We start from the raw sequence: 23413 nt of genomic DNA, 5'->3' as shown, positions 1-23413 counted from the left end.
AACTGTCTCTCATGGGAAGGACTCCTCCTCCCCTGAGCAGTGGCAGAAAGAGGTGATGAACTGACTGCAAGCCCTGTTCCCTGTCTGCCTGTGCTGCTGGGGGTAGGAGGTAGAGCCCAGGAAAAAGGGAAGGGTTGGGGGGAAGGTGTTTTCATTATTTAGTTTATTTCTTATTATCCTGCTCTGATTTTGCTTGGTAATAAATTCAATTAATGTCTGCAAACTGAGTCTGTTTTGCTCTTGACAGTAACCAGCGAGTGACCTCTGCCTGCCCTTATCTCAGCTCATGAGCCTTCCGCTGTGTTTTCTCTCCCTGCTCACTTGTGGGGGGCAATGATCATGTGGCTTTGGGGAGTACCTGGCACCCAGCCAGGGCCAAAACACCCCAGTGTGTAGCTGTGCAGTGAAAGGCCCTGTTTATTCATACCAAGCTCATGAAATTGCACTGAACAATCCACTGTTTCTCTTCCTCCTGTGTTTGGGGGGATTGGAGTGCGAGAGATGGCAAAAGGCAAAATGATAGAACAATACATCTTAGTTATTTTCCTGCATTTTGAATTTCCCTCCTACTCACAAACCAGGTACCTCTCTATATTTGCTAGCCAGCAACCTCACCTCAAAAGCAGACTCTTTCTAGCCAAGTACATGTGTGCTTTGGTCTGTCCCAACAGTGTAATAAAGAGGCCATTTCCAGAAAAGAACACTTTGTTTAAGGTTGAAAAAATAAGGGACATTTGACAAAATATGCAGGATTGTTCTTCTTTTCTCTCTTACTTTTATACTATCCATTCCAAATCCATTATTGAATTCCACTCTGGGTCATCTGCAATGGAATCTTCTCAGAGCAGTCTTGGGCGTATGGAAGTTTCACCAATGTTAAAGCAGATTTCCTAAGCATTTCAAAATGTGCTAATTCCTTTTGCATAGATGTCTCACTTCATAAATAGGAGCTGTTGAGATAATAAGCCTGATGAGCTGTAATGTAAATATTTTAATACTATTGCTGGTAGCTTTTAGTGAAAGGATGTGATCAGTGCTAACAAAATGTGCTAGAATTATTGTGAAACATTATGAATAATCTTCATAGGCAAATTAGCTCTTTCAGAAAGTTGAAATTTTAGTTTTCATAGTCTTATCTGTAAAATAACTAGTAGTTATAATATCAAACATTTTGAATTATCATTCTTTTCCTTCCTAATTTTTAACTTATCTTTTCTCCCCAGTAAAAAAACATGTTTTAATCAGTTTGATGTTCTCTGGATCTTCTGAAAACTCATTTATGCAAAAAATGCTTTATTATTTATTTATCCTTTTGACTTTTGTTACATTATTAAAGCTCTCTCAATCCTGCAGTACTCCATTGTATTTTTAAAATGCTGTTATGTTCTACTACCATTTAATTTCACTTTTAAAACCTGAAGAATATTTTGTTTGAAATGGGACTGTAGCCTGAAGGTGCTATAAAAGCAACTTGACTAAAAGGCAAATTACATTATCTGAATTTTGTGTTGTTATCCTTTTAATAACACTGGGGATGAAAAGTAAATTACTTGAAACACTGAACAAGACATTTCAGGTCTGTCAAAGAGTTGCAATAGCTGTGATGGTCTAAGGATGATGGAAGCAAAACAAGATTTATTGGAGGTAGTATTTACTATTTCCAGCAAGTAGTAAATTGAGGATATAGCTGGGAAAAACACTAACAAGCTTTCAGTTGTGTAAGTCTGAGTCTGTTCCTGGTCAATTCAATGGAAACTGTGTATCTTTAAAAAGATCCATGCTCTTTCTCATGTTTCAGCTGATGATCAAAACCAAGCTACACTTCAGAAAGCACCTGTCTCTAGTATATGTGAACATACATGAAGCAGATAATTGCTTAGAAATTATGTTGTGTAAACAACTCTCCTAATGCCCACAGGCAGTGACATGTTTGTATTTAACAGATCTATTTATAGAACAGACAGTAGTTTTACGTTTGCCCAAATGTGAACTTGTAATTTCTGAAGATTAGCATGTGCTAGATTCAGAGGAGTGCAATGCATGTAAAAGCAAAAATTGCATCCAGCCTGTTTTTTGAATCTTTGTCATCATCTGTGACAGCCATCCTTGCAAACTCAATAAAATTCCTGCAGCTCCACTGACTTCTCATTTCTGTGGATGAAAGAATCAATTGTACAAGTCTGTACTGTGACCCTAAGATGTGGAGCGAGACACTTGCATTATTTGAATTCATGTTGTATGTAGCTACACCATATCTCTGCAAAACCTGTTCCTTCTGTCAATGGGCTGTATCCTTATTTTGTGAAAAGTAGCAATTTGTGAGATTTTTTTTCCCCCCAGCTACATCTTCTTGCTACTTTTTCAGTGAAAATCAGTCATGGCTGCAGCTTTGCAAGATGTCTGTAAGTTTGTGGAATTGCAGGGTCACGTTTGTGTGATGCAGTGTTTGATTAAGATACACAGTACCATTGGAATTATTGCAGCTAGTTGTTTTTATTTTCTCAAAACATAGGGCATAATCTCTGTACCTTTCTTTCCCTCTGGTTCCTGACTAGGGCACAGGTTAGTCCTGAGCAGGTGGCCATGCTGGGGTCTGCTCGGTCGGGAGCATGGTGTAGGCTCTGGGAGGGCAGAGACCACGGTGCGAGCACGAAATGGAAAGCGCCATTAAAGGGACTAAATCAGAGCCCTCGAGCGAGCGGGGCTCACTGCTCTCAAGGCGGGCGAGGTGACCAGCGACGGGCAGAACTACTTTTGCGTTACCTTCTGTGGAAGGGGACAGCGTAGCAGAGGGAGGCGGGGAGTGCTCATCCCTCGCCTGTGGAGGAACAGAACCAGCCGAAGGTGCCATCGCCACCCCTCGTGCGAGCGGGTCCTCAAGGGCCACTTCCCGCCGGTGCTCGCAGTAGCGGCCCGCTACCAGCGGCACCTTCAGCGGGGCGGCGCTCGCATTAGAAGATTCCCTCCCTCCCTCCGTGTCCCTCCTGCCCTCCCTACGCGTCCCGCGGGTGCCCAGGCAGCGCTGTCCGGCGCCGGGAGCGGCCGAGCGCTCCCTCAGCCCGGGCCGCGCTCCCCGTCAGGCCCGCCCGGCCCCGCCGCTGGCCCCGCCCCGCCCCGCGCGGCCGCCAGGGGGCGCTGCTCCCGGCACTCCCGGGGCCGCCAGCGCGGCGCGGCCGCGGCGCTCGAGTTCCGCCGCTCCCGGGGCCGCCGCCGCCCGTCCCCGCCTCCCCCTACCCGCCGCCCCGGCCCCTTCCTCCGCCGGGGCCCCTCGGCCTGACCATGGCCACCAGGAAGGCGGGCTCGCGGCTGGAGACGGAGATCGAGCGGTGCCGCTCCGAGTGCCAGTGGGAGCGGATTCCCGAGCTCGTCAAGCAGCTCTCGGCCAAGCTCATCGCGAACGGTGCGGCGCGGGGCGGGCGGCGGCGGGGGCCCGGCAGGTGCAGCCGGGCGGGCCGGCGAGAGGGGCCTGCGGAGCCCGGGGAGGCGGCGGGGCCGCCGGCGGGAGGGCCGGGCAGCGGCTCGGGGCGGCCCGGCCGGGCGGGAGCAGCGCGCTGGGAGGCGGGAGCCGCGCCGGGCCCGGCCCTGGCCCCGGCCGGAGGCTCCGCTCACATCGCCCGGGAGCCCCCGCGGAGCCCCCGGGGGGCCGCGCTCGGTCTGACCGGCAGCGCGGCCCTGTTCGCTCCCGGCCCCAGCGGGAGCGCACAGGGGTTTGTCACGAGCGCTGCAGTTTGCAGGCGCACATGCTGACAGTGTTCATAAAGCCCGAAATGCCCTTTTGCCTTCTGTGACTGCCAGAGGGTCTGTGCCCAGAGTGTTCTATGAAGGCTTCCGTCCTTTCTCTTAATAGCAAACCTCAGCAATATAGTTCAGCTTCATTTATTTTGTTGTAGAAACTATAAATATTTTGCTTGTTCTCTTAATTCTTATGTCACAAACTTCTATATGGTTAACTGAAGGAGATGAAAAGCAGTCCTTCGTTCTGCGGCATGGAAGTACGTAATGAATGAGGGAGATACAGGGAAGTTCTCTTTGGCATGGATGCCTTAATTCTGTGTGTGAAAAAATATGGGGATAGTGTGTGCCTCTCTGGGCTCACTCATCTGCTTGAGGTGGACCTAGGGGTATTTTCAGAGCAGTCAAGTCTGTGGAGACAGAACTTGGGGTGAATTCAGAGGTGATAAGTTAACAGAGAGGATGAGGCATAACATTGACATCACTGGAAGTTTGTTGTGAAAGCTGTGATAGCTTTGCATGTTTAGATGGGGAAGAAAACTGCATGATTCAGCTCTATAGAAATAAAAATAAATGAGGAAAAGCCTGACTCAAAGAAAAGAATTTAAGAATAAATGGGTAGTACATAATATTTATATGTGTTTGCCTTAAAAACATCTGAGTGGTGTTCCTGACGCGGGTGTTATGCTAATAAACATGAGGGAAAAGATGGAAGGTATGTTTAGTTTCAGGACATGCATCATTGAAAGATAGACTGAGCTAGTTAGAGATCACTTCAAGCAAAGGCAAATATGTTCTTGCTGTCTAGTTGGGAAGCACGATCTTCATAGTTTCAAGATGTACTTAGGTATTTTAGACTGGCAGGCAGAGCTAGGCAGATGTTATTGACAGTTTGACTTAAATTTCTCTAACCTGTCTATGTTTTACCTAGCTGAAGCATATCAAGAGAAAATTATGCAATCTCCATAACTTTACACTTTAGTAGTTTTTCTGTGAAGGCATCTTCTTGATTCTGTACCAGTCAAAATACAGATTATTGAAGCATTTCCTGATCTTTAAAACATGGAAAAGTATTATATGCAGAATTTATCACTTTTTGACAGCACATGAAGGATTAAGTCAATGTGCATGACTTCCAAGCCTAGGTAACTGAGAACATAAACAGGAAATTAATTGATCATATAGGATTGTTCTTCTGTATTGGAATATCACAGGAGGACAGTAATTTATTTAATGAAATGCCTTCACCTGCTGTCAAGAGTGTAGAAAACTGGAAGTTTGTGTCCCAAATCCAGGTGTACTTAACAGGTTGCAGGCCAAGGTTATCAGATAATGAGACTTCCAAGGAGAGGCAGTGCCTCTCTTCCACCCATGAAGAGAGATGTGAACTGAAAGGCACTCTGAAGCATATCCCGTTATTACTTAATCTGAAGCAATTAACTTAAAAATTCAGTACCCTGGACTTTACTGCATCCTTGTGTACTGATGTTCAGCTTTGACTTGGGAATGAATAACAAAAATCTGTGTTTTGGCTGAATGTGCAACAATATGCCATAGGAACAATTTAAAAGCATGGGGAAGAGGGAAAGGGAAGAGGATCTTTATTCTAACCATGTATTGGTGTGTAGGGAATTGGCTTCAACTCTTGAATGCTGGAGCATTTTAGCAGAGGATATCAGCATTGCTAGGAGTAGTGTTTATTGCTCTTTCAACACAGATGGGAATGAATCCTTTTGGGAAGCTCTCTTGTAATCTCTTCAGTCTTTCACTATTGCAAAAGAAAAGGCTTCTTTTACTAGGACTCAGTTACAGCTCCTTTTTGGAACTGGGATTAGACAGCTTGATAAAAAGTTTAATGTTCCAAGTTATTATTTGGGCTTTTTTGCATTAGCAAATTCCCATCTCTTGATGCTGCAGCCTAAATTAGATGCAAGAAGAAACAGCAATGAGAGCTCCCAGGACAAAGGTCTGTGTGGCTACACACAAGGCAATAGTGTGTACTTCTGATGAAATGCAGCACTTGAGAGATGCAGTGTTTTGAGTGGACTTGATTATTGTATTGTTTATTCTGTTTAGTTCTGCTGATGGATCCTGTCTGTTCCCTAACAGAAGCCTGTGTATAAAACCTGGCAGTGGATCAAATATAAACAACAGTTTAGGTGGGATTTTGGATGCATAAAAATGACCCTAGAACAAATTTCTCTGTCCGACTGATGGCATTTGAAAGGTTTTCTGAGCTTGCTGAACTTTAAGTAAAAGAGAGAAGAGAAATATTGATGAATTTCTATTCTGTATGTAATAGTCACAATTTGGATCACAGAAAATGTGTGTTCTGTGTCAAGCCTATGACTTGCATTGCTTTTCACAATGGATAAATAGATAGATGGATGAAAAAAGAGTCTTTAGCCTGACTCAGATTTTGTTAGCCACTTAGCCTGTTTGTATTGTATTTCTCCACTTCAGAGCCAGTACTCAGTAGCAGTAATGAGATTCATGCCATGTAACACAAATCTTGGTCTGAGCTCTTGCTTCATCAGCATTCTGCAAAAAGATTGGGTTAAAACTGCCATGTGCAGGGTGCTGAGTTAGCCTTGGCTAACAGCACATGCCCACCCAGCTGCTCAGTCTCTCCCCTTTCTTGGAGTGGCAGGGGCAAAATGTAGAGTAACATTGGAGCTTCAGATAAAGACAGGAGGATCACTTCCTAGTTACTGTTCTGGGCAAAATAGGCTTGATTTGGAGAACTGAATTTAATTTGTTGCTGGTTAGAATATGGTCAGATACTAGATTTGGAGAACTGAATTTAATTTGTTGCTGGTTAGAATATGGTCAGATACTAAGACAGAACGACAGATATGAAAGTAACACTTTTTCTCTCCCCTTTCCCCGGCTGAACTTCACCCCTGTGCCCCTCCCCATGTGCTGCAGGGTGTAAGGGGGTCGTGGTGCAAGATAGTTTCTTTCTGCCTCTCCTTCCTCCTCACGTTTTTGCTCTGCTCTGGCATAAGCTCCCCACTGACAGCAGTCCTTCTTTGGAACAAGCTCTCCATGTGGTACAGTTCCTTCAGGGCATATCCACCAGGCTCGGGTCCTCCCTGGCACCGTGGAGCACCTCTGTCCCTCTTCTTCTCTGACCTTGATGTTGTGTTTTTTTGCTATTTCTCACTCCCTTTGATCTCTTTTATTTTGTTCTGTGGCATTTTCTGCCCTTTCTTAAATACACTTTCCCAGAGGTGTTATCAGTTTTATGGAGGTGCTCAGCTGTGTCTGCTGTGGTACTGTTGGAACCAGCTGGGCTTGGGGCAGAGCAACCCCTGGCCTTTTCCCCCCAGAGCTGTTTCTGCAGCCCCTCTGCTGCCAGCACCTTGCTGGTTATAACCAGTACAGCAGGATTTTCAACGACTGTAGCAGCTGGCACAGAAATCGTGGTGCTGCCCTGAAGGTCACAAAGATGCAGTACTTGGATAATCTGTAGCCGTCCTCAAGTGTTCAGTGTTCACATCCTGAGTATCACCTCTTGAATGGGACTGAGAAAAACCCCAAGTTGTTAGAAATAAAATCTTAGAGCAGTATTCACCAATGAAACTTTGTGAGTGTTCCCAGCTGGTTTAACTAACTTTAAAAGTTCCTTCTAAGAAAGTGAACTGAAGAAATTTTCATTGCTGGTTGAATTTTGTCTAACATTGCAAATGAACAGCATGATGGTGAAGCATGGTCATGACAATTAGTGGATGCTTTGAGTACATAATTGCTTGCCCAAAGAATATTGGAAGAGGTTAAAATACTAAATACTGAATATCTGAAACTAATCTGAATGTATTTTGAAGTGCTCCCAGAACTGAGAATCACAGCTGGAAGCTAACAATGACATTCTGAAGCTGATTGCGAGGCCATCGTGTGTTTTTGATGAAACAGTACAATTCCATTGTAGACACATAGGAAGTGTCTACAATGGAATTCAGTATGAAGGTTGTATCTGTTCAGGGCATTTTCAGGACATCAATATTCTCATGTTTTCTTTCCTTCCTTTGGAAACAAAGTGAGGAAACCTTAGGCTGGTTCAGGAGCCAGCTGAATGGATAAAATAAAGGATCCATGAATTTCCATGGGTGTTTCCGGCCATTCATTGTTGCTGTAATTGGAACGTGACCTTGCTCAAGTTCAGTGAGATGTATGGCTCTGTCTGGAAAAGTACTGAGGGGGCAAATTTTTATAGCTCAAATGAGGTAGAATGGTGTAGTTCTGTAGAAACCTTAGCCAGTGTGAAATATTGCATTACTGTGGGGAGAGAACGCATGCCCAGGAAGTTCACGAATCTATATGCTACCAAAAGCATTGTGACATTGCCATGAAAATAGAACACTACCTACAGGTATCAAGTTTACTCATGGAAATACGCCAAAATGGTAACACAATGTTTTTTTACCTAGTGAATTTCTTACTGCTTTTTCATTTTCCATTTCTGTTTGATTTGTCTTGTCAGGGATCTCTTCTCTGACTGCCTTTCCTCTTGACACCTTGTTTCTGTAGTCTCCTATTAGACCTAGCCTCACATTTAGCCTGGCAGAGCAATGGAACACAGAGGAGCTAGGAGCAGAGTAGCAAACCCAAAGGATTATGAATTATTTTACATGTCTAATTTTGTTTGTCACCTTCTATGCTGCTCCCTTATCGTGATGTAAGTAGGACCTAAAAATAGAAACATCTTATCAGTTTTCATCTGTTTTGCAGCCTTGTGAAATACAAGACCTCAGATGTATGGTTAAAGCTGATCCTCAGAATAAACAAGGGATTTCTAAACCTCTTAGGACTCATGCCCTACTTAGGAGGTGTTTACCAAATTTGTTTGTTTTTATACATAGAGTTTGTAGTGTGATTTGTATATGCAAAGCTTTCCTAAGAGATTGACATCTCTACCAAAAAGTTTGCAGACCATGTGACATGCCTTTTTGCATGTCCACCACAGCAGAAGTGGAGGACTCTCTTCATTTGTTGTCTTCTTTGTTTTCCTCCTATTGCATTCACTGTCACATTTACAGAACAAGATTACTAAGGACAGACATTTTTCTGAATGAAGAGCAAAGGTGGTGACAGTACTTAGATGTGTTGTCTTATGTTTGACTGACAGCTTTGTTTCTTCAGATAGCCAGGGGTGTTACAACAGTGTAAGTGATGATGTGGATCATCTGCTTGTACTCACACTGCATGTTCATCTGGAAGAGAAAATGCTAGCGTGTGATTTCACAAGTAACCAAGCTGGTCTAACACCTCGCTGCTATTATGTAGAGTGGTTCTTTCTTCCTGCCTTTAATCAAGCTGCTTCTTCTGAGCAGCTTCTCCTGGTTATGTGTTCCTGGCCTCTCCCTGGTGTTCATGAGCACCAGAGGTGGGAATTACTGTGCTTGGCCAGCAGAAAACTCTGTGCTTCTTGTTCTGGGGCCTACTGTGTTTGCTGGCTTGCCAAGCTCATTTGCCTCCCACAGGGGTCTGGGTAGTGTAACAGCTGGTGGAAAGAACATTAGCAACAGCCAGTGGAGGGCAAAGGTGAGGGGAACTGTGAGGAAGCATGTAGTTGGTCTTAGTGGAATGAAAGAAGTATTTTGGATATTTGGGGCTTATAACTGATTACATTTATAAGGGTAATTCTATATATTATGAATGTAATTATTTTAGAAATTGGATGTCTCGTGTAGTAATGTTAGGTTGATTGCACTTTTGCCTTGTTTAAAAGTTAAAAGAAATGGTAACCAGATTTTTCCGTGAATAGATACTGGTATATATCTGTATTATAGCTGCTCTCAGTTCCTTGAAACTAACTTCAAGGGTTAAAGGTTAGAATTAACTTTTCTATTAAAATAGAAATAAATTCATTAACAAATGGAATAGGGAAATAAATTCATTAACAAACTCAGGGTTGTTTGATACCACTTTTGTTTGGGTTTGATTTGCATGATAGTAAAGAAGGGGGCAGGAGGTCCTTAACTTACCAAACATGGGACATTCTCCTTCCCTGCCAAACCTGGGCCATTCCTCCTCCCCACAAATCTGTCTTTTAAGAATAAAATCTTAGAATTTAGTGGTGTAGTTCTTCACAGTTTTCTCTGCACTGAATACTGTGTCATTTGAGCTGATAAGGAGTGACTGAAGATAATAACTTTATAACTAATAGTAACTAAAAAGCAAAGTGGCAGGATACTGAGATAAGTTGGAGGAAGTAAGGATGTCTGGCTAATAATGTGAGGTGGGTAGCCAGACCTTTAATATTTGGAGAGCATTTGATCTCTGCTCCAGGCTGTGGAGGGAGATGCTGAATCTGGGCATTTCTCTGGGGTTAGCAAATGTGTGGCAGAATGCATAGTGGCAGTTTTTAGTAGCTGCTCTGATCAGTGATGTTATCAGTTACTCAGGAGTTACTTCAGGAGGTGTTGCATGAATTTCTGCAAGTTCCCACCCCACTGATGACCTGTGTGTGATTGGTATGACTCCACTCAGAATTTGTATGCATAAGCTGAAATCCTTCACTATAATCTCATATTATCTAGAGTTGTAAACTGTGCTTCTTCAACAAAAAGTGGGTTGAAAATACCTTTTATTTCTAGAATTTTGAATGCAGCTCACCTGAGATCAATAACTTGGTTTATCTCCATAAAACTTTTGCACAGGCAACCACGATATGAAAACAACACCACCTTACAGGCCCTCCCATATTTTTCTGAGTTAATTATATGAACAAGTTGTAACTCATCTTTTAAGTGTGCCTTATCTCAAACTCAGATTTGTGTGGGCTTAGCTTGCAGCTACACTTCTGTTTTTCTTTTTACTATTTAATTGCAGTCTCTTTGCCTTAATGGGAAGAAAATGGCGTGCATTAATCAAGGCTTTTATGGGACTGCATTAGAGCTGGGTTTAAGGCAGAATAGGGACCTGTGGTTTTTAGAACAGCAGGTAGAATAAAAACAAAACAAAAAAACACCACAAAAAATGAGCCCCATCAAAACCCCAAACAAACAAGCTGCCAAAAGGTACTTTCTGTATTAACACTGGTAGTTATGTACCTGAGGCAATTGTCTCTGAGAATGACAAATATAGGGTACTGTCTTTCAAGAATTTACTTGAGGCTTCTGAGGTGGACCCGGAAAACTAGGAGGAGAAGATTGGAAAAGGTAGAGAACTGCAAGATCTTGACTTCTGGGGAACAGAGGCTCATCTGTGTGCTTTCATCTGAGCTTTGGGTCACCCCAAAGACAAAAAAATCACTCTTCTGACCTGGCAATTAATTAGGGATTTCGTTTTTTGTCAGTAATTTTCTTTGTCTTTTTATGACAACAAAAGTTGGATTCCATTGTCATCATCTCTCAAATTTGCACTGTGCTGCAATGTAGCTGTTTGGTAGAGAATGGACAAGAGCCACTGTCCTTATGACATGGCTTGGTTTTTGCCTTCCATCTAATTGTCTCTAGTATTTTATTGTTGTTGTTAGTAGCAACAGCAAAACTGTCTTATCCTTTGAGAAATAAATCATGGCAAGAAGCAAGATTGAAATGAATTCCTAGCTATCAGAGCATGTGCTTTTCCTGTTCTCCCAGTCATTCCTTGATCTTTGTAACCTAAACAAAACATAGATGGGAAGAAGCTAAATTTTGATCGTTCTTCCTCAGTGTGGTTGATAGAATTGTTTCCAGTTAAACACTCAAAGATGATGGTGGTCCTGTTTCCCACACTCTGTGTTCCCACTCTTGGGTTTGACATGCATTCTTATTTCTTGGTTTTACATTGTATTGGACTGAAGGGGCCAAGTTTTATTCAATTGCGAGCCTGTCAGTCTTCTAGATGATACATTGTGATTTCCCTGGCTTGATTATTTACTCTTCTAATATTTCACAAAATTTGGTGAGCTTGAATATAAAAAAAAAATAGTTTGAAACAGGTTTCTGTTCTTAATATATGCCATCATAAAATAAATTTCTGTAGTAGTGGTACTTAGAAAGTAAATTTGCCTATGCATAAAGAGATTGGAAAGCCTATAATATTTTTCTTCAAATCAAGTTTTGGCTGTCAAGCAGGAAAATTGTGTCCATACTAAATAGTTGCTCAGTAAAAAGGTGCCATGCCCACTGTGTACTTAAGAGCCAGATAAATGAATCACTGTATATAATTATAAGTGTTAGTGAGTAAAATTAAATTTCTTTGAACTTCTGACTCTGTATTTTCTGCTTCTGGTTTTATATGTGTGACATCTGCATCAGTGTGAAACCTTGATACCAGTAGTGCTTGCTGGGCTGCACATATTCTCTGGATATTTTTCTGCTGTCTCCAGAGACCTGACAGGACAAGATCCTGGGCAACCTGCTCTAGTTCATCTTGCTTGGTTAGGGGTATTGGACTGGATGATGTCCAGAGGTCCCTTCCAACCTCAGCCATCCTCTGATGCTGTGAATTCTGGCTAATAAGTAGTCAGTGATGGAATCATAAGTGACATCTCTGTATATATGTATATTGTTTTTCTCCTTTTTAATATAAACCTTGTAGAAATCTAAGAATAGTTTTAGCATTCATTTTCATTTAAGTAGCTCCTGGTCCAGACTTACTGGGTGCTGAGCACAAAGTTGAATGAGTACTTGAGACCTGTACTGACATTCCTCTTCAAGCTAATGCTCTTACTCATGGTTTGATACATTGTGAACAAAGCAAATGTCTGCTTTAAGTTCATAGTCAATTTGTTTCTGGGTGAAAAACCGTATGTTTCATGCTTTTTCTGGCAGATGAATATGAAATCAGTTCTGGATCCAGGATTTCCAGATCCTTCTTTGGAAGAAAGCTCAATTTTTAAATGGCCTTAATAAGTGTTCTGTGGGAGACTACAAAATTGTTCTTGTTTTCAGCTGTTTTATAGAAACCTCACTCTGAAATCTTTGTCTGGCTACTATTTAGAGCAATTGACCTGTTTGGGATCCTTCTTCCTGCATACCACTCCTAGATAAAATTCCTTAGGGTTTTTTTGTTGTTTGATTTTTTGTTTTGTTTTGGGTTGGTGTTTTTTTTTTTGTTTTGTTTTTGTTTTGGATTTTGGTTTTTTTTGTATTTGGGTGCAATGCTATTCCAAAATGTTATAGGATGTCTGAGGGAAAAATCATCATAAAATACTGCAGCATGCAGCCCTTCAGGTACCTTTAGAGAGACTAAGAGTTTTAGGGATTGAGTAGGAATAGTTTCTTTTCTCATTCCCAAGCTAGTTTCCCTCTGGGAAGGCTTGAAGCACCAGAAGGGAGTTTACAAAGCAAATCTTAACTTCCTGGAATTCTGCACATCAATGTATAGTCCCTTTGGGATCCTGGAAGTCTCATACTTGTCCTCTTTACCCCTTGTCCCTTTCCTACCCTGACTTTTTTTTTTTTTAATTTTACCTTTCTTTTTTTAAATAGTCCTGAGTTAGGACTTCAGTTTTTCATCTTTTTTTTTTTTTTCTTTCTGGGCTCCAGGACAGAGCAGTTGAAGCAGCAGCATCTTCTATTCTTAGAACTCCATGCTTCATCTAATTAATCTCACCTCATGGAGGGTCTTCATTTGAGACTAATGATAACCATGATCTTTAAATTTCAATCAATTTGGACAGTTGAGCTTTTTAAGAGTCTAAAATATGTTACGTGAAATATTTAAGATTTTGGTGAAGAGTGGGTGAAATAATACAACGTGGGATATAACATGCTTCTAGATTTATCTGCTTGCTTGCAAAGAAAGATTAAAGTTTGTTTGGCCAGTCAGATTCTATAGGTATTTTGCTCTGTATTTCTTATTCCTAAATACATCCTATTCAAATTCAGATCCCCAGGGCCTGAGTCTGAGGTTGAGCCTCTTTGCTTAAATCATTATGGTAAGAGATTTTTTCCTAAATATGCACTATTTTTCTTGCAGCTGTGTAATTCGGAGGAAAGGGAAATGAAACACTTAAAATATTTCTTTTAATCTATGCCATTTGGCATAAAAGGAAGAAGGAATACTTTTCTGCATAGTCTTTCTTGCTGTAGATGTTGAGCTGTCGAGGGAGGTTCCATAAATAACATGTAAGTATTGTTAGCACAGGATCATGTGTATTCTTGCCAGTGTTCCACAGCAGCATGAAATGGGTGTTTAATTGCAGAGAAACATCTGGTGCATGGAGACTTGATAACAGGAGCAGGGTTGTTGATAGTTGTTGCTGTAGTGGTGATAACTGTTGTTATCCAAGAGGTGTGTTTCCCTTATGCCTTCCAAGTATTTCCTTCAGAAAAAACTAATTATCAGACCCTTAAATTTTTTTCTGCCTTGATAACAGGAAGACTTGAGAAACCACATATATAGCAGTCATGATCTGGACAAACGTCAGTGTTTTGCTTTGCTTTTCATCTGAACCACCCCAGGAAAAGTAATACTTCACCAGAGCAGTTACTTGGTGCTCCACAGAACAGCAGGTAGCAAGCAGGTTCATTAGTTCTGAGACCACATCATCATTCACTATAATGGATCTTGGTGTACTCTGGAATTGAATAAACTTTTAAAGTCACTTCTTGGAGTGAAATCTGAAGGCAAGAGAGAGCTCCTAATCTGTATTCAGCTATGCTTTTTTTTTTCTTTGTAGCTGTATGCAATGTTGCCATTCTTTTCTTTCTCTCTCCTTCTGCCTAACCTTACTTTTAGAAAGGAATTTAGAGCTAGATATTCCTCTCACCTAGCCTGCTAACAACCCCTGGAGTCTTCAACAGGTGCCTGGAGGTTGTGGTAGCATTCATCAAAAAGATGACTATTTTGCATCTTAGCATGTGATTTGTTGGATGGTTCAAGATAGACCATGGTTTAAACCTAAGTAAATATTAATATTATAAGTAATCTTCATCATTCTTGACCAAGGATAAAAGAAGACTAATCCTCTATTTTAATTCTGTTCTTCTGGAGTAACTGCTTCAGATCCTGATACTGTGGTGAAGAATTTGCTTCAAAAAGCAGATATTAAAAATAAGTAGCAAAGTGGCTTTCATGATGATATTTTTAGAGACTGTTTTACAAAGGCAAATCATTGTGTGCTTTTTCCTATCCCCTATTTATGCCAGCCTGTGTTCTTATTTGAAGATGATTCCTATTGATCCATATTGCACAGAGGGATAGCCATGTGTACACAAGGCTCTTCTCAAGCCATTTTGTATAAATGTCTAAGCTTTCTCTAAGCTGAAAGAAAGCAGCTTACATGAAGTGTCTGTTTTTTATTTTTGCTTTGAATGCTAAGAGAAATGAGCCTTTCACCTAAAGCATCCTTGAGTTTGTCTTGGAGTTCTAAGGTGCTTGGAGTTGTCTTAGATTACAAGCAGAGGACAGACATCCTGTTAGTCAGGCCATTGTTTCAGTGATACTGTGATGTTGCAGAAGCAGATGGGCAAGTTAGGCTCTTCTTGTCCAAAATGGTTCTGCAATGCAGTTGTGATGTAAGTCATCAAATACCCCCTTAATCTGCTAAGTAATTGTTGATGAATTCTTTAGCAGAGAAATAGCACTCTGGAGAACTGCACTTTTTGCAATTATTCCATCTCTGTGGAAATCAAAGAGTTTAAACTGCATGCACAGAAAAGACAACTGATTCTGTACAGCAATTCAAGGCAGGTTAGTTTGGTTCCAGGAGTTTAACATGGGCTGTGTGAAAGGCTCTCAGAGATCAGAGGCCCCTCCAAACTTACAAAACTGAACTTTGGTTCACTGTATGCAGTTAATTGCCTTTCAGAGTCAGTCACGGGAGAGTCCTTTCAGGACAGGTATTTTACTCATTCAGAAGACTCCAGAGTTTTGCTCTGAGTAAACAATTTTTTTTAAATGAGCCCCTTTAAAAAGGCGATTAATAAGCAGGAGTGAAATTTGAAAATAATACTTTAGATCGGCATGGTAATGTCCCACTTGGGAGAGGAACAAACTTTCTGTAGAGTGCTAGATCTATATCTATCACTGTCTTGTTCTATTGTGGCCCCACAATGGGTGAGAAGTTGGTCTTCCTCTTTCTGTGGTGTAGCTGATATGGCTACACTTTGCTCTTGCATGTGCCAGTGCTGTTTTTGGTTACTTTTGCCCATTACTAATTTCCCCATTAGTGACAGAGATGATTTCAGCACTTTGTTTTACAAATCCTCATGCCTCAAGGTATGCATTCTTATACCTAGCAGTGAGAGGTTTATTTTCTTTTTATTTGGTGCCTGTCCTGTTCTTTGACTCATGTGTTGTAAGAATCCAAACTAGTTGTTTCACATGCTTACTTGACAGTTTTGCAGTTTATATAAACAAAACATATCTGGCAGCTGGTGCTGTTCTTGGCTCAACAGTACAGTTGTTCTTACCTCTTTCTCCATAGAGATAGATCTGCTGTATTTAACTTAATTAAAGAAATGCTTGTTACAAGAGTGTGGATCAGAACAATTTTTAGAACCTACTTGACAGGTTGCATATGAGAGTGAAAGGTACCTGTGATACTTTCTTCTTTGGCACTTCTGAAGTTCTGCTATTTGAAGTGTTAAAGAATGTCAGTGATAGACCTCACTCTTTTCATTGTAAACAGCCCTGGTGGTATTTCAGCTCCTGAACTAAAGCACTTGTTTTAGAGTGTCATTTAGATTCCTTGCTATGTTTGACAATCTTGTTTCCTCAACCATCTTTGGAAATGGAGCTTGCTCAGTGAAGCATTAAACTGAATAAAAGGAAAGAGAAATGTTACCTGTTAAATGAAATACTTTGGTTTCCGTAAGTACAGATCAGAGAGAAAGCATCAACTTGCAAATCCCTTAAAACATAAAGTAACCAGTTTGACATATTTTCACCCTTTTAAAAAGTTGCCACTTAGCTTTAAAAGTACAATTAACAAAATTAATCTTCATTGTTCCTCTCCCAAGTGGGACATTACCATGCTGATCTAAAGTATTATTTTCAAATTTCACTCCTGCTTATTAATCCCCTTTTTAAAGGGGCTCATTAAAAAAAAATTGTTTACTCAGAGCAAAACTCTGGAGTCTTCTGAATGAGTAAAATACCTGTCCTGAAAGGACTCTCCCGTGACTGACTCTGAAAGGCAATTAACTGCATACAGTGAACCAAAGTTCAGTTTTGTAAGTTTGGAGGGGCCTCTGATCTCTGAGAGCCTTTCACACAGCCCATGTTAAACTCCTGGAACCAAACTAACCTGCCTTGAATTGCTGTACAGAATCAGTTGTCTTTTCTGTGCATGCAGTTTAAACTCTTTGATTTCCACAGAGATGGAATAATTGCAGAAAGTGCAGTTCTCCAGAGTGCTATGCTAAAGCTATCTTTGAGCAGGGTAATGTTTTTTCATTTTTGCTGAGCAGACTTCAACAAAAGAATGGCAAAACTAGTGTAAATTGCTTCAGACAAGCCTATGTGGCTGGGCTTGGGCCCTTTCCTAGGGGAATGCAGCTGACAGTGGCTGTGGGAGCTGGTGGCTGCTGCTGCCAAATGGTGGTGGAGCAATGGAGGCTGTGGGCAAGGGATTTCAAAGCCTGGTACTGGTCCCTCCAGGTGATTATGCTGACAACATTTCTATTTCCCCTTTCCCTGCTTTTTGCTGACTCCGATAGTGTGTTATCCTTGTTTGTTTTCTAAACACAGAGAAGACTCTGTAAGCCATATTAAGTCATAAATGTGCTCAGTCCTCACAGGCTCACTTGTTCCCTGCTGCAGCTAACAATGGGTTTCTTGTGCATTACCAAAATATTTCTCATTTACCCTAGAACCACTCATTCTAGTTCTGTTCAAACATTGTTTGCAAGACATGATATGGTCTTTTGAAGTCCCAGAAAGGTGATGACTTTTACAGTGCTCTTCTGACTAGAGGAATAACTCAAAACATTCAGTAAAAGAAGTTTACTGGTCCTGGCTAAGGGTGAGGTCGAACATTTCCAGTTTCTTGAATTTCAGAAGTATTCTTTGCTGGACAGCCTGGTATTACACTGTACCTTCAGGACTGAGAGGTGGTGGTAAGCTGTAAGAGATGGGGAGAGGGATGAGAAATGGACTGTCATACTGAAGACTTGGGGATAGCTGCAGCCTTAAAAAGGTCTGAGGGAGATCTACAGAGAAGATATGGATGGTTATCACATCACATCACATCACATATGGATGGTGAGACATAATGAGGGAAATGTAACTTCAAAGAAATAAATTATTCCAATATCAGTATTTATATTTGAAACTAGTTTTTTTTGGTGAAGTGAGTATCAGAAGTGTATCTTGTCTTGTTCAGAGAGCTACATAAAGCTTTGGATTCAGGTGCTGCTTTTTTGAGGAGCAAGGGGAGAGTACTGACTTGAGATTAATGTTTTAGTTCTTTAATTCTTTTTATCTTAGAACACAGGAGATTCTACAGTGAATCAGGCAGGGAAAAGATAAATTGAAAAGTAAAACAAAATATCACATGATGTGATAAACCTGAATACTTAATGTTGTGTTTGCTTTGGTTACTTTGTGTTTAAAATTCAGGCAATGTTAGTGAAATAAAGTTATTTCTAATACTTCCTGTATTTGTTGTTTTTACAGATGACATGGCAGAGCTTCTTCTTGGAGAATCCAAACTAGAACAATTTTTGAAGGAAAATACTCTTAAACACAGTAACAGTCCCCGGGGCCCCCAGCCAAAGCTGACCGAGGTCAGGAAACATCTCACGGCAGCGCTCGATAGGGGGAATCTCAAGGTATGTAAGTCAGCCTGAGCAAGAATTAGAAAAGTTGAAATTGATTGAAGTGTTGAGGAAAGATGCCTTAAATTATATTTGCAGATTCTGAAAGTGAGATTAATACAAGAGAGCATTTTCTGTCAGAATCTTCTAATGTTCATAATCATTCTGGTCCTTCTTTTACTTAACTGTTGTTGTAGCTACTATGTCAGTTTACCTCTTCTGTACTCAACATCCATCTTTTCAGAGATCAAAAGAAGCTTCTTTTACACTCATCTGCAACATTTTGTTTTCAGTGGCCTCTGAGAGTATTAATTTCTCTTCCTTTTCTCTCTTCATTCCTCCATTAATTCTTTTTTTCAAGACATTTATTCTGCCCTGATACTTTGAAATGGTGTGAATTAAGTATGTAGGCTGTGGAACAGATATCATTAAGTTCTGATGCTATGTTATTTTCAACTGTGCTTGTGTTAGAAAAAGAAGTCCTGTGAGGAGCTGTAATGATAGGCTGCCTTTAAATAGTTTTATCACCTGGAAAAGCTGGTTTCAAACGGAGAGGTATTTCTGGTACACGTGTAAATATGCATGTGAATACCTAAAATGGCTGGTAATGCTTTTCAGTAGCTTGCTGCAATGAGATTTAGTGAATTCCCCCCTACTTCAAGCTTCTCAAATATTACACAAGACAGGATTTTGTTCATTTGTTGCTCTGTTAGAAGAAATATTCTGGGGGTGACAGAAAACACACTAATAATTATCAGAAAGAATTAGGTGTGTTTTCTTAGAGAAAACCCTTTCTTATTTCTCTTCCTTCTAGCCAGAATTCCTAAAAGAAGCTAACCTAATAATGGCCAAATTAAACTATGTGGAAGGTGATTACAAAGAAGCTCTGAACACATATGCTAGAGTTGGAGTTGATGACTTGCAGCTGACTGCAGTGCCACCGTATCGACTACGGATGATTGCTGAAGCATATTCTACAAAGGGTAAGAGTGCTCTTTCCACTATCATCATGAGGAAGTAGTTTTTTAAAAGCTAATTTATATCTTGTCAAAAGATGAAGAATTTTTTTAGTTTGAATGTCATCTACACAGTAGTGGAGTGCCATATTTGTAGATAAAATAAGAGGAGGGTTTGGGTCCTTTAAATTATTCTGAGTTTGATAGTTGACAAGACTTTTGCTTCAGTTAATATTCTGACTGTGATATCACTGTGCTGCGACCTCATCAAATTGTTTGAGTGTATGTATTTAAAAGTCCTCTCATATATGTCATAGTAACTGTGGCTAGTTGCCAATAGTATTAGCACTGTTGCTGAAAGTTAAGGGCTACAAAACACAGTGCAGTTTTGTGCTGGCTGTGGGCAGAATGGAGAGCTTTGATTCACAGTGATGCCTTTTACTGAGTGTTAAAATGCTCAGCCTAAGCTAGGTTGCGTGGCTAAATTGCCACTTAATTGAGAAAAGTATTAATAACATGATAACTGACTTAAAGCAATGCATCACTTGTGCACTTTTAATTTTTTCTAATAGGAATATAGATTTTTTAAAACATTCAGAAAGTGAAGATAACTAAAAACCATTTTCTTCTTTACTATTCTAGTATAGTGAAAATTGTAATGCTGGCCTCGTGTCTTAAGGTGGCAGTGCCACTTCAGTTTAGAAAACTCTGTAATATACTCAGGGCTGGTCAGTGTGCTGGGGAGAATGGCAGTTTGCATGCCAGGGGTTTATTAGAATTTACTGAGTGAAGTGTTTGCTTTGCTCTGCTGTGTTTAAGCATGGGTTTAATTGCATATGCACTTTTTGTTATGGCAAGAGGAGTGTCAAAGGCAGCAGAAAACTTGTGAGAGACTTCTATAGCTTTGACTGACAATTGATCAAGGATTGTTTTCCACCAGCACCGTCCTCCAGTATATGTTAGACAAGCATGAATCATGTCCTATAAAGATGTCAAGGACATAAGGGAACTAAGTGGTAGCAGGGACAAAAGGATGCTCCATAAGTCTGGTCACTGTTTAGATTAAAGTGGGAAGTGGGAGTGTTGGGGAAATTCTTGAATATTATGTAAATCTGCTCAGTTTTCTCAAACAGAATCTCTGTGGGCTTTAGAGCAGTGTCTCCTTTGGGTACATTTCCACTCAGGTTTGTGGATTTTGGCAGTTCTTTTTGTTTTGTTTTTTAAATCTGTGAGGATGTCTGTTGAATTTGTCATGTTCTTTCCATGGACTTGAACAACTTTAAGAATCTAAATTTGCTTTTATCTCCAAGGAATTTAATTGAATCTTTTCCCAGAGCTCAACTCTTCTGACTTTGTTTTATTTGGCCTCATAAGGATATAAACCAGTTGAAACCACAGTGGCATAAATTTTGCACATAAAATTAGTATTGATTTTACTTAATTCAAACATAACGTATTAGAAAATAGAAAAACAGATACATTTTCTACTCTGGAATCTTTTGTAGGTTCAGATTTTTTTAAAAAAATGAGAACAGAAACCCAACATATTTTCTATCTAGATGTGGGGATTTTTTCTTCTGATTTCAAATTTTATTCTTAAAACATTGAAATCTGTCATATGAGGCTTGATTTGTTGTGATGGGGTTTCATTACTTTTGTCATTTCTTTTGGGTGACTGGCTATCAGTTTATCTGAGCAAACTTTTTTTGTTGTTTTCTTCATGTTCAGGAGCATATTTTTTTGCTATTGTGTTTCCAGTTTGAGTGGAATTACAGGACAGTTTGAGTTGCTATGGGCAGGGACACCTTCCACTAGCCCAGATTGCTCAGAGCTCCATCCAGCCTGGCTGTGAACACTCCCAGGGATGGGGCATCCACAGTATCTCTGGACAACCTGTTTCAGTCCCTCACCACCCTCACAGTAGACAGTTTCCTCCTGACAGCTAATCTAAACCTGCCCCCTTTCAATTTAAAGCCTTTATCCCTTGTCCTATCCATACATACGCTTGTAAAATGTCTGTCTCCATCTTTCCTGCAGGCCCATTTATGTACTGGAAGGTGATTTAAGGTCTGCACAGAGCCTTCTCCAGGCTGAGCAACACCACCTCTTTTAGAAGATTAAAAAATTTACATTTTCTTTCTTGTCATGATAGAGGATTGCAAGAATCTAGTCTTCTGTGTGACCTGGAATGAGGTGGTAATCACCTTAAATTCTAATTTTTAAATTAAAATCACCTTAAATTCAGTGTTAAATTTATTACTCAAAGTCTGGACAGGTTTAGAGTAGCTGACAACTAAATAGCATATGTTTTTTACCTAGTAGTGTACATTTAATTCTCACTTTCTTCCCCATTTCTGGTCAGTGTTTTTCTTTCCTCCTTTTAAGAATGACTGTAAACTTTGCAGTCTGAATTCAGAGTCTCTGCAGAGATGACTGAGGCTTGTAAGTATTACCAAACTAAATACAAGTTATTCTTGTATCACAGATACAAGAAATCACAGAGATTTTGTGCTTCAGGGGGATTTTTATTTCTGCCTGTATGTACAGGGATAACTGGATTATAGAAAGTTTATAAAACTCTTCAGAGTATTTAGATTTTATTTCTTTGGCAGTGATAGCACCATGTTATTAAGCAGTGAGGGATTGTCCATGCCTATTTGCAAGCATTGGCCCAGCTGCACCATTTAATGCTGCACCATGCAGAGGCAGTGAAAGACACCTGCTGAAATGTCCCCATTTGAATCCAGTTCCAGTGGACTGGCAGTCTTGTAACTGTTGTGTAGTGGTCAAATACTGATGTTCTTACCACTGAAAAAGGCAGAGGGCAGATAACCAATGATAGTTTTTAGTGGCCTTAAAATAGTTTTCATTTTTTTATGTGGGACCACCTCCATGTACTTCCTCTTTCACTGTGAGGCTTCATTCTGTCACCTCAGAGGTGATGGACTGAGAGGGATGCATGAGTTGACATGTTTCTTCTTCTACAGTTCTTACTGGGTGCTTATATGAGTATGTTGCACTGTAACCATAGACAGTTCCACAGCTCCCAACAAGCCCTTGGACATGACCTGCTTTCCTGGTGGCTCATCTTACACTGCACATGGAACACACAAAGTATGTGTCTCTGTTCCTCATAGCCAAGGAAGGGTCTGTGTGTGTGTATGGATGCAGCAAGGTTCAAAATGAAATCAGGGTCAGCTTCAAGCTAAATTTTGCTGGAGTTTTATCTACTGACAGCTAAAAAGAAGGGGAAGAAGAATAGCAGGAGTGACAATGGTGGGGAGAAAAAATGGAATTGGAACATGAAAGGGAAAACCAGAGAACTAAGCCATCTACTGTCCGTGGTGCACTCATGAAAGGGGTCCTCACATTTTTATTACATAAATGAGTTAAATGCTTATATATGTATCTTTAAAATAATGCTTTTAGCTCTTTATGCTGCTTACAGCTTTAGTTGTGGACAGCATATTTAGAAGACTATATATGAGAAGAGACATATTAATGAATGATTGTAAGTCAAGCCAAGGATTCAAAGACTCTCAAACCCAGCAAGGAAGATTAAATGATTGTTATTTTCTTGGAATATCTAGTTAGTTAAATGCTGCTTCAGCTCTTCCAAAGAAAGTTTCTTGCTAGATTTGTCAAAATGCAACATTGTAAATTTCAACAGATTTTAAAGAAAATCCTACCAACTTACCTTTTGAAATATTTTCTATTTCCATTACATGTGACTCTTTGCAAGCCTCTGGTGTGTGGGGAGTCACAGGCTCTCAGTGCCCACGAAGTGCTGGAAAGTGATTCCTTTCTGTTGCTCTTTCTAAGGAAAGTGCAAAATTGTTAGTATGGTGATGAAGGCATGGCTGTATTTTATCAGACTGAATAGCTCATGGACAAGTTGTTTGGTTTTAATTTTTTTCCTGACTTCTGGCAACAAAAATAACTTGTAGTAGTGATGTCTTGTGCTTTATCCTGACTCGCAGAAGATGTGGGATGATCTGATAGAAAGGGTATCTGCTTCTGTGTCCATTA

At 40.5% G+C, this 23413-nt stretch overlaps 1 protein-coding gene across 3 annotated transcripts in view; it reads left to right on the top strand.

Moving 5' to 3' along the window:
• The first annotated feature begins 3179 nt into the window (after positions 1–3179).
• TTC7B (tetratricopeptide repeat domain 7B) overlaps positions 3180–23413 on the top strand; it is a 119180-nt gene continuing 98946 nt past the window's right edge. Inside the window, exons 1-4 of one of the 3 annotated variants that reach the window (XM_050975343.1) lie at positions 3271–3400; positions 13645–13793; positions 18289–18443; positions 19243–19411. In XM_050975343.1, the coding sequence (XP_050831300.1) occupies positions 18294–18443; positions 19243–19411 (319 nt within the window). In that variant the 5' untranslated portion in view covers positions 3271–3400; positions 13645–13793; positions 18289–18293. Of the gene's footprint in view, positions 3401–13644; positions 13794–18288; positions 18444–19242; positions 19412–23413 lie in introns of all 3 variants that reach the window. The other 2 variants (XM_050975344.1, XM_030240255.2) reach the window with 2 other exon arrangements.

This window comes from Serinus canaria, chromosome 5 (assembly GCF_022539315.1).
Source record: "Serinus canaria isolate serCan28SL12 chromosome 5, serCan2020, whole genome shotgun sequence".
Taxonomy (NCBI): Eukaryota; Metazoa; Chordata; class Aves; order Passeriformes; family Fringillidae; genus Serinus; species Serinus canaria.
Note: the sequence above shows the minus strand (reverse complement) of the source record. Positions and strands in the feature narration are given on the sequence as shown.